The 10,554-nt window shown below is 42.8% G+C and overlaps 1 protein-coding gene across 1 annotated transcript in view; it reads right to left on the bottom strand.

The window, feature by feature from the left end:
- Window positions 1-10,554, bottom strand: part of MGLL (monoglyceride lipase) — a 60,439-nt gene that overhangs the window by 32,996 nt on the left and 16,889 nt on the right. The window contains exon 3 of the mRNA XM_009081705.1: window positions 6,074-6,180. Coding sequence (XP_009079953.1) covers window positions 6,074-6,180 — 107 coding nt within the window. The remainder of the gene's footprint in view (window positions 1-6,073; window positions 6,181-10,554) is intronic.

The raw sequence follows: 10,554 nt of genomic DNA, 5'->3' as shown, positions 1-10,554 counted from the left end.
CTGCTGGTTTTACTCTGTCCTGAGCTTTCAGTCTGCCAGTTCTCAGACCTATATGCACAAAGATTTATGTCCATATACTTGTATCATGGCGGGACAGGTTAATCACCCCTTAGCAGCTCTCTCTCCATTCCAAGTGAATTATCATACAGGATTGAAAGACAGACAGGTCAAGACAATTTGAAGACAAAAGGTCTAATTTCTCCATAGAGAATGTACTTGCAAAGTTTTATCTGAAGCTCTGAAGAACTTTCTTTGTTTGGCACTTCTAATGAACTACCAGCGGGAAATGTCCCTGCAGCCTCCTGATCAGACAAACACAAAAAGGCCACAAGCCTTCATATCTGAACCCTTAGCAAAAACATTACAAGTTTTCCTGACTTTTGATGAGTGGGGTTTTATGCAGAGGAAATACACAGGGACAGAGGGGAACTCAAACTGACAGCTGGACTCTGACTCTTCTACTCTCACAGTCACCACTCATCTGTGAACTCTAACAGCATTTTCCACTTTCTCATAACACCTGTGTGTGTGAAACACTCCGGTTTGGCACAACTTCAGATCTCACACTGCCTGCCAGCCATGCTGCCATACCACAGCACCTCTGCCTACAGCATGCAGTAGGTTCAGGACTTGTATTTTTGCACAGGGCTGAGAAGCTCTATGGATTTCTCCTGGGAGAACAACTTGCATCACTCCAGAAAAAGCCTGAAAGAGGGCACACTAATACCACTAATACAGGTATACAGCTAGTGCTATAGTCTCCTTCCTAGCCAAGAAGAGCATCTGTCCAAGGATGAGTGCATCAGTAGGAGTACAACTGCTCTGAGCATGCTTGCTGGTATGGTTCAGGCAGTGCATCTTCATGTGCAAGCAAATCCCAGTCATGTGTGAGGGTGTTCCTGCTGCAGGGGACATGAATGAGAACAGGATTCATGGGGACAACATTCATTTTGCACTCCTGTAAATACTAATGTGTCCATACCCATGGTTATGCCCAGTAGTGCACATGGAAGATTCTATTTCCCAGCAACATTCACGTATTACACTAAAGGCCAGGAGCCCTCAACTGGAAAATAAGTAAATAAAAATGCCCATAACCCATTGTAAGCCTCTAGTCAAAGGAAATGAAACAATGAGTGGCATTCTTTCCTATGGCTCTGCAAAAGAACAGTTCAAATCTTTCCTGCTTCAGTGTGGTAGGCTCAGCCAGAGGAAGCAGAAAGAACAGACTGCTGTGGGGAAGCAGACCCACACCCAGCCCTGTGCACAGCCACCAAGGAGCAGTTGTATTGCTCTGCAAGCAAACCAGCTCTGAATAATGCTTGCCAAGACTTTCCTGACTCCATCCCTGGAGATGGCCCTGAAGACTGCCCAATCACATCAGGGAGCACTGCTCTCCAGGAACATTCCCTCGTGCCGATGTGCATGAGCTGTTAGTTCAAGCTCACAGTGCTACCCTAATTCTTGTTCTTGTTAATGCTGACATCCTTCTTGGTCCTTTCCCCCTCCCAGTTTGACCATGTTTAGTTCTTTTTAACCTTTCTGTGTAGATCAATCCTTCCCAGTGCTATGAATAAATAAAAGCCTTCTGTTCTCATCAACAAAATGGTCTTTTAACAGTTGCAAGAACAACATAGCAATCACTTGGGAAAAAAACCCACCAAAACAAAAGCAGCAAATATTTGATGCATTTAAAAATCTCTGCTCCAGCTATTTTCTATATTTTAGGAAAAAAATCCTTCATTAAACAGAGAAAGCAGTGAGAAAATTAATGGTGAGCAGCAGCAGTGGGTGTCTGAGAGGGACCTGCTAACCCATCAGAAATGCTCACCACACACAAAGCAGCAGCAGGGCTGCCAAAGCAAGCTGAACTTCAGTTAGAAACATCTAAGGAATGTGAATAAGCTGTCAGAGCTGCAACCTTTCCCTCTGCTTTGATCTAACGTTTAACATAACTCCAGAGTGGGAAATTCAACAGCTTCAAAGAAGGTCAAAGAGTCGTGAGGTCTCCATGTATCAGGCCAGGTAGAGGGTTTATTCTACCTGGAGAAAGTGCAGGTTGGAAGTGAATCTGATGGAACTACAAACTGTTGCCAAGTTGGGGCTAAGTATTTCACTTTACTCATCTTCATGTAGGACAGCCACAATAGCCATAAGAAACACCAGCAAGTCCAAGTGAAACAGAGGGCTACTTTCAACTACCATTAAAAATGTAAGAGAAAATTAAACACATTTTATGGCTCCTGCATCTTGGAAATGCTTCTGTGACTGCTATTAGTTGACATGTACTTTTGAAGGTGAAACTGTGGTTGTTCTGGGCTCTGGCCATGTAATGCAACCACAGAGCACTAGATCAGAGCAAATGAGATGTTATAGGAAGAGAAATGAGGATAGCTGGAACATCATGTGCTTTACCAACTGAAAATGCTTGGTATGAGAAAACAAAGCCACATTCTCTATCCTTTATTCTTGTTTTCCTTGGCTCTCAGCTTTAGAGATCCCTAAAAGTACTGCGTTATAGCTAAAGGAGCTGCAATCTGCCTGTGACCGACTGAGAAATTACAGTATCACTCCAGTCTGATGAATCTTCCACAGGTATTCCTTCCAAGAGAGCTTTCCTAAATTGACTGCACATAAGCTAATATGTTTGTCTGTCTCTTTTTTCTGTCATCAGAATTTTGCTGGAATAAAACAATCGTAATATAGAAATGAAATTGAAAAATGACATGTTGTTTCAAAATACCTAAACTTGCAGAAATGCATAGCAAGGTCATCCCAGCAGCCTTAACTCTGCCTTCATGAAGCTGAATGCCCAGAAACCATGGGAAACAGTTACCTGTCCATGAAAACACCATATATGAGACTACAGAGGAAAATGCCGTATTACACAGAAATTCCATTTTCCTCTTTCATGGTATTGACATAAACCAAAGCCATTCAATAATGTTAGATGTAAGGTAAGGTTAAGAGGTCTTCTGGAATTCAATTTCCACCACCACTACGGAAAATTTCTAATACATATCTATGAGGTCCAGCAGTCTTGGGATTACAACGAAATTACTCGAAGAGTAAATGTTCCAATCTTGACATACTAAGAGAACTGAACCAGTGATACCTTACACAGGGCAATACTAAGACAGAAATCAGGGCAAACTGTTAGTGAAGTCTGTGAAGTGCCAGCCTCTTTACTGAAGCCTTGTGTAAGATGCAGAGCAGCCTTTGGCAAGATTCAGAGGCAATGTGTAAGCTCCCACAGACTCAGCAATAAAAATGGAAATTATTTTTCCTTCTTTAGACTGAAGGACAGGCACAACATAAATCAGTCAAGTCACACATACTACAGCCCTAGTTAACTTCCCAACTCATTTGGGAAATCATGCTAGCCATGCTGTGGAACTGCATTAATGATCTCATGGATAATGTGCCTGTATTTGGAATTTTATCCATGAGAACCAGAACAAATGTCCAGGTCAGGAAATCTATGCCAAGCTCATAAGACTAAGAGCCACTGCATGAGATGGGGAACAGAGAGCTATTATTCTGCTAACACAATTGAATAATTAATATTACCAAAAGATATCCAAAGGATGGGACACGAATGGGGAACACATTGCTGAAGTGATCTGGAATAGAGGAAATGGTGGAGGAAAGCTATAAACTGCCCGGTCTGACTGGAGCAGTTTTGGCAATGGAGGTGTTTATGTCCTTCAGCTCTCGCTGGCATCCAGCTCAGGTTGTAACTTGCATTCTGTCAAACAAAGTTTATCCTCAGCCCTTACCTCTTCAGGTGCAAAGATTATTTTACATGGTCTAAAAAATGTTTAATTGTCTTTCTAACTTACAGAGAATCAAGGCTTAGTTACATCAGCTCTTTGTGTAACACAACTGTGTTCCTATTGTTCTGCTTTCAGGTTCCTCTTCACCCTTTCCCCACTGCTGCTGAAGAAAATCAAATGGAATTTGTAAAGAAAACTATAGATCTGACAGGGAGAATGAAGTTGTTAACTGCCTGAGCAACCAGATTTGTACTACTTGAACTAATTAATCCAGCAACATCAGTGTACAGAAAAAAGACCCCACAAAATATTTATGCTTCTCTCATGAAAAAGATATTAAAGGAAAAATAGAACAAATAATGACAGTAGAAAATGTGCCTGACAGGAACCTGCACCCTGAAGACCCTTCTCCATCAACAGAAGAGGCATTCTCCATATAAAATCCATGAGATAAATACAATGTTTTATCAATTCCTTCTAGGCTTGTTACTTCAAATATTGGTATTTTAACTCTACTTCTTAAAACTTTTATCAAGGTTTAAGGGAATGAGGAACTAAGGCACAGCATTAAGCATGCGCAGTGAGCACCTGCAGTCCCTCACAGGCTCCTGGGGACTCTGAACAAGCTGCTTGTGTGTCCTGGAAGTCAGTAACTTTTTGTATCTACTGCCTGTGGTCTGCTAACAGCAGCTGCAGGGTGGGCAGCATGTGGCCTGGTCCATCCCCTTTCTCATGAACTTTATGCCATACAGAGAAACAGAGGGGAGTGGAGACACTTTCTACTGGGATTGCTGCAGACTCTTGCTAACCTACCTCCAGCTCAGAAGGAAATGCATTGAAATGGATGAATCAACACTTAGAAATAGTGTGCTACACAGCGAGAAAGAGACTCAGGTGGTCAGGAATACTTCTGCACAGGTCAATTGTCTTTGCAAAGCTAACCCTGAACACGGCATGTGATCAGTTGTCCAGAAAAATCACACTGGTTTTAATTATTCTCATTGCAAGCTGTTCTGAGGACTAGGTATTCTCTTTTTCAGAGAAAATACAGGGTCACTTCTATACATCAAGTGCAGTGCTGTGACTGAAAGCGAGTCACAAGGGCAAGAGTGAGGGGAAGCCTTGGTACCTGGATTCAGTAAGGTTTTGCTTTTCCTCTCGCAGACTAAGTGGTGCGATGACATCAGGATCTTCAAGCTCAAACTAAGCAGTCCTGTCTTCGAGGAGACCTAGGGGCATGTTTCAGTCTTGGCTAAATAAATTGCAATATACTTTCCAGTGTCGGTGGATGATCTGCCCAAAGGACATCAGACTTACACCAACTGAAATTCATCTCATTTCAACCTGTTAGCTCAGAATTTGGCCTTGTCTTTTGTCTGCTGTCATCATTAATCCCATTGATTCATTTTGCTAATATCTAGAGTGGCTCTTGCAGGGAAGCAGTGGCCTGCAATAAAAAAATCAAAGCAAAGATTTCTGACCACAAGGAAGTAATGAAGTTGCAAGAGTGAGGTGTGACAGGAAGGTACCAAAGAATCAGGATAGATGGTTCAAATACGTTATTGGGCTGTCCTGATCCATGCAGTGCAGTAGACCTGGTGATACCCAGAATATCTACATCACAGCATGGAGCACAGAGCAGAGATCTTCAAGCCAGAAGAGGCAGGGACAGTAAGTGTACATGGCACAGCATTGCCCTGACTGACTGACTGAGGGCTGTGGTAGTGTTGCTGTGTTATCACAGCCTTGTACACACTTGGGCTGCTTTCTCCTCAGAGCTGAGGTGTGTACAGCCAGCTCCAGTGTCTCTGCTGGACTGTGGAGTTGTGTCCAAAGAACAGTCTGTGTTGTCTCCATGTCTCTCCATGTTCCAAAGATGCAGCTGTCTAGTTGTATCAGTAAATGAAAGCTATGCTGATATTTCAGACTTCTCTCTGGGATCATTTAGGACATCGACTGTGAATCCAGCAGAAATGGCTCCTGGTCTCACTTCCACAGTGGACAATTCCACTTCATTCCCAAGAGACAGGTGAAAGAGAAATTATTCTTCACCAGGAGGTTGAATAGCATTAGCAGTAATGTCAAGGGCACAGCTGAGGAAAACTCAAGGCAAACAGGGATAGCTTTTACAGATTCAATATGCAGATCTTTACAAAGCAACAGATGATCCCTTTCTCATTTATGTCTAGTTGTAAATATTTTATTGACTCTTCCCTCACTGCTGAGTAGCTTTAATGGCATTTACTTCAGTAAAGGCCTGAGCTGCTGTAAATCAAGTACAGTTTTAGGCTACTCACCATGGTCATGGGCAAACACGAACAAGTTAAGTCCTGTCAGCTTCTGGGCCAAGTCATCATAGCGGCCGCAGTGTTCCCCAGCGCCATGAGCGATAAACACCAGGGCCCTAAATGGAGCATCAACGTATAAATCATTAACATGGCAATCGACCCACAAAGGCTTCAGAGCTGCAAGTGAAACCAGTATGTTCAATTCAGCATTTCGGACACCAGCAAACACAAAGTGAGTAAATAGTGGTTTGAACAGAAGGGAAACCACTGCCATCCTGACCCACCACTGACCTGGTCTTCATCAGACGGTAGTAGCACAGACTACAGGGAAGTCAACTGCTCATGGGACAGAGCCACCATGGTATGCTGCAAGTTAAAGATGCACATGGGCATCAGCATCAGTCCTTGAGCTGGATAACTCCATCTTGGGCTTGAGGCATCTACACTGCTCCTACAGTGTAAATGTTGCCATTTATTTCTTTTGGGACTGATGCTTCTCTGTGGATTCAGATACAAATATTATCCTTAACTTTCTAACTTGCAACATTGTCTGATGCTCCATAGCAGTCTTAAAGTTGAAATTTCAGCTAAAGAATAGGTCTCAAGCAGAGTCCAGAACTTCGGCTGGAGTTTGGAATTTTACCTTTTAACCCAATTCTGGTAATTTTACCATTACAGTTTCTGCCCCAAAACAGTTGCTTCACTTTTGTGACTAAAGTGCCTCGTACATAGCCACTGTAAGACTCCAGAAAGAGATAATAAAAATAACAGACTAACAGACACTTATTTTAGCAAATACTTATCTTTGAAGAACCCAGTTTTACAAATAATACTTTACTTTTACTGTAAGGGCATTGGGTGAAAGTGACTGAACTTGGATGAACCTCACCCGTGTTTTTACTAGATAAAGTATGTATAGACTTAGACTACAACTGTAGCAGAAATAGCAATGAAATTACAGAAGTTTTGCTGCATTTGACAGGTAACCATTTAAAATCCAGCTTCAGTAATATAAACATAACTTATTTGTTTAAAAGGACCATCTGTCATTGCAACATCAGCAACCACAAAACCATTTGAAGGCTAGAAGTTTGACATTTTCAATACACAAAGAGTGAAACATTACCTGAACTGACAAGATAAAATAATGACAGCAGTTAACAGCTAGTGAATTCCTCAACTTTAGTTTGAATGAGGTTTTGAATACCTTTTAAGACAGTATATTCACTGCAATAAACTGCTTTGATCTCAATATATTTAAACTTAAAAACCATGTTGGATGATGTAGAAACTCCTGTTCTAGATCTTTGATTATCACCTGCTCCAAAGTATTTGCTCAACTAGACAACTGGAAAGAGCATCTAATGAAACCAGAGGGACTGCACAGAGCAACTGCAAACACAAAAGCAGCAATGCAAGGATGCTCTGGTATCTGTCTAACACCAATTAGCAAGGGTGAAGTTAGGTCACGTACCATATTTAACTTGCTGTGCCTTACAAATCCTCTTTAGTGTCACAGACCTGTGTGGAGCAGTCATTCCTGTGTTTCTCATCATCCCTGGTCAATAGATTGTCAAGTTATCAGTGCATCTGGCAGACAGACTGATTTTAGGAGTACAGGATATATTATTAAAACTTCAAATACTGAAGAAATGGAGGCACTGCACATTCCACAGTGGAGAATATTAACTTTCCACAGCAGAGGCATCATGGCTTTATGTGTCCCACCTCTCCCAGATGCTGGCAGCCCAGCAGAGATGCTGCATCCAGTGCTGGAAGAGTGAGTCATTGTTCTATACATGCCCCTGAAAACTGGAGGCATCATCCAACTGCTTTTGCCTCCACCTAATGGTCTGGTACCTCAGCCCTGGTCCTGGGTCACCTAAAGGGACATCACAGGGGCTGGCAGACCTGCCAAACACTCAAAAACAGCACAGGAGGCAGGGGTGAAGCAAAGCCAGGCTGTTAACCCACAGGCTCTGGACTCTGCAGCACAGTGAACAGTGGCACTGCCTGCACAGGACACTGATGCAGAAGCTAAGGGAATGTGAGAAAAATTCCTGTGTACCCATCCACTTGATATCCAACAGTCTCAGCCAGCTAAGTATCTCTGCCATACACCTCCTATTTACTTTGAAGCCTGACAGGTCCCTACTCAGTGTCTGACTTAAACCCTTGATTATTCTTTAGAGGACCTGTATTTGTTTCTGTTGACTAGGCACAGAGATTAAGGTGTAACTTAGGTGACTGAATATAGCCCCTCGTTTCTCAGAGAAATATTATTTGAATGTATGAACTGAATGGCATCAAGTGAATGAAACCTAATAGGAAGCTGGCAAAGAGACCTCTTCCAGGAAAGTCTTGCTGTTATTTCATCTCCCTGACAGCAAAGCTCTCATTCTGCTTTCATTCACACTGATGCAGCACTATGACTTTGCCTGTCAGCATCCTGCTAGATAATCAGACCCCTTATCTTCTGTGAAACCACTGAGAAAAGAAAAAACCCCAATGCTTCAGACAAGTCAAGGTGTTCCTGAGACTTCTCATCTCACCTAGCACACAATTGCCAGGTGTGGCAGAACTGAGCCTTTACACACCACAGGGAACAGAAATGGGTTATTATTTGTCTGCAAAATATGGAATAAAATCCCTGAGCCTGATTGTGACTTAAGAGCCCTAATGACAGTAGCTGTCAAGAAGACTTAAATACTTTTGAAAGTTTTGTCCCATCAATAATCATAAACAAGGGGTAAAATTTCCAAACCGCTATGTTGAAACAAAAGTAGCCTGTGTTGTTGTTTAATAAAAAGAGAGAGTGGCTTTACTGACTGAAAACTAGGTCACATCTACACAGCTCTCTAGCTCCAGCCTTCAGGTCTAGGCACAAGGGCCATACATTAAACACAACAGCTTAAAAAATTGAAATTAGCATGAGTATCATCTGAACAAGGATTGAAGGATTTGGCTCTTGCACCTAATCTCTCATTTTCCATTACAAAACAAGTTCAGATATGGCAAATAATACCTGAAGGCAGTGTAACAAATACATGGTTCAATGTATTTCACTAGCAAGCTGCCAGGAAAACACAATGAGTGATTAGATTGACTGACAGCAGTTCTTTACTGTATGTAAACATTTTTGCAGACATCCCTACTCTTGAAGCACAGTCTGCTCCTTCCTACCACAGTGGCTGAAATAATAGAATATCAGAAATTGCTTTCCACTGAGTAATTTAGAATTAATACAGGAACACTGCAGGGTTTAGGATTTTGCAGGACTGTAGTGCCTCAGTGTGAGGCCTCAAAGGGAATTTTCTTTAGAAAACAGGTCTGTGTGTTGGCCATGTATCAAACTGATCCTGGGGAGAAATTTCTTCACCTCCAGCACTTCGCAATAGTGCTGCTGAAATCCCTGGGAATTCACCCCTATCAGATAGAAAACATTGTGCACAGCCTGCAAAGTTTTCTGCTGGAGTCTGACCTATGTCTGAATCCATGCTAACTCAGAGCTCTCTGACCATAGACAGGGAAACCTGATGTATCTGTGGATGCTTCAGCTGGCTTTGGCTGGTGGAACTGTAATTGCTGAACATCTCGAAATAGCATGGGCTTGGCATCTGCTCAAGAAAGCACCTAATCACCAAAGCACAACTCCCACACACTCAGCAGGTGTGTCTCTACACAAAGCCAAGGTGTGAGCTGAGCATGAGTAAGCACCCACACACTTGTTCTCACCTAACTAGTGCAACGACAATTATGGCTATTAAAGGAAACCTGTCTATTGACTGCTGTTTGCAAAAGCAACAGATGGTTTTCACAGATCCCTGCCCTTCCCATAACCTTCACCACCTCCTCCTCCCTTCCCACAGCAGGTTTCTGCCTCCTGGTACTGTACAGCTTGGCAAACAAACGCAGTTACTTATTACAAGAGGGCAGGACAGTATTTCTTTACTGTTCAAATCAACTACTGGCTGTATTTGTGTCTCTGCCATGAGGAGGTGATGGTATACACCAGCAACTAGTCCCTGCTCCCACATCTCCACTGTGCTGGTAACCTATGACTGGTATCAGTCCCTCCTGTGTTGCAGCTCAGCTTGCAAAGCCAGCAGGATGCAGCAAAGCCAGCAGGATGCTGCAAAGCCATACCTGCAGTTGGGACAAGGCATGTAAAGGGCAAACACCCCTTCCTAGGTGGTTGGGAGTCACGCAGGCCAGGTGTAACACAGTCAGTGTGAACACCTTGTCTTTCTGTCCTGCCTTTTGGAGAGGTCACCAGCTGTTTGCAACCCTTCCCAATTTCTCACTGTAACTTCACATCTGCTAATATTTCACTTCGTGTGTGGGGAGCAGCTTTGTAGGGCAGGGTGGCGCTTTAGGTTGCAGCTTTAGGTGCAAAAGCAGTACCACTGCTTTTCTCACATTCTTTACTGCTGGGCACATGTTGCTCCATCTGCTGTGCCAGGACAATTGTTTAGAGATGCAATTCCACA

The sequence above is a fragment of the Acanthisitta chloris genome, unplaced genomic scaffold (assembly GCF_000695815.1).
Source record: "Acanthisitta chloris isolate BGI_N310 unplaced genomic scaffold, ASM69581v1 scaffold23729, whole genome shotgun sequence".
NCBI lineage: Eukaryota > Metazoa > Chordata > Aves > Passeriformes > Acanthisittidae > Acanthisitta > Acanthisitta chloris.
The sequence above is the reverse complement of the archived record's forward strand: the minus strand, read 5'-3'. Positions and strand labels throughout refer to the sequence as shown.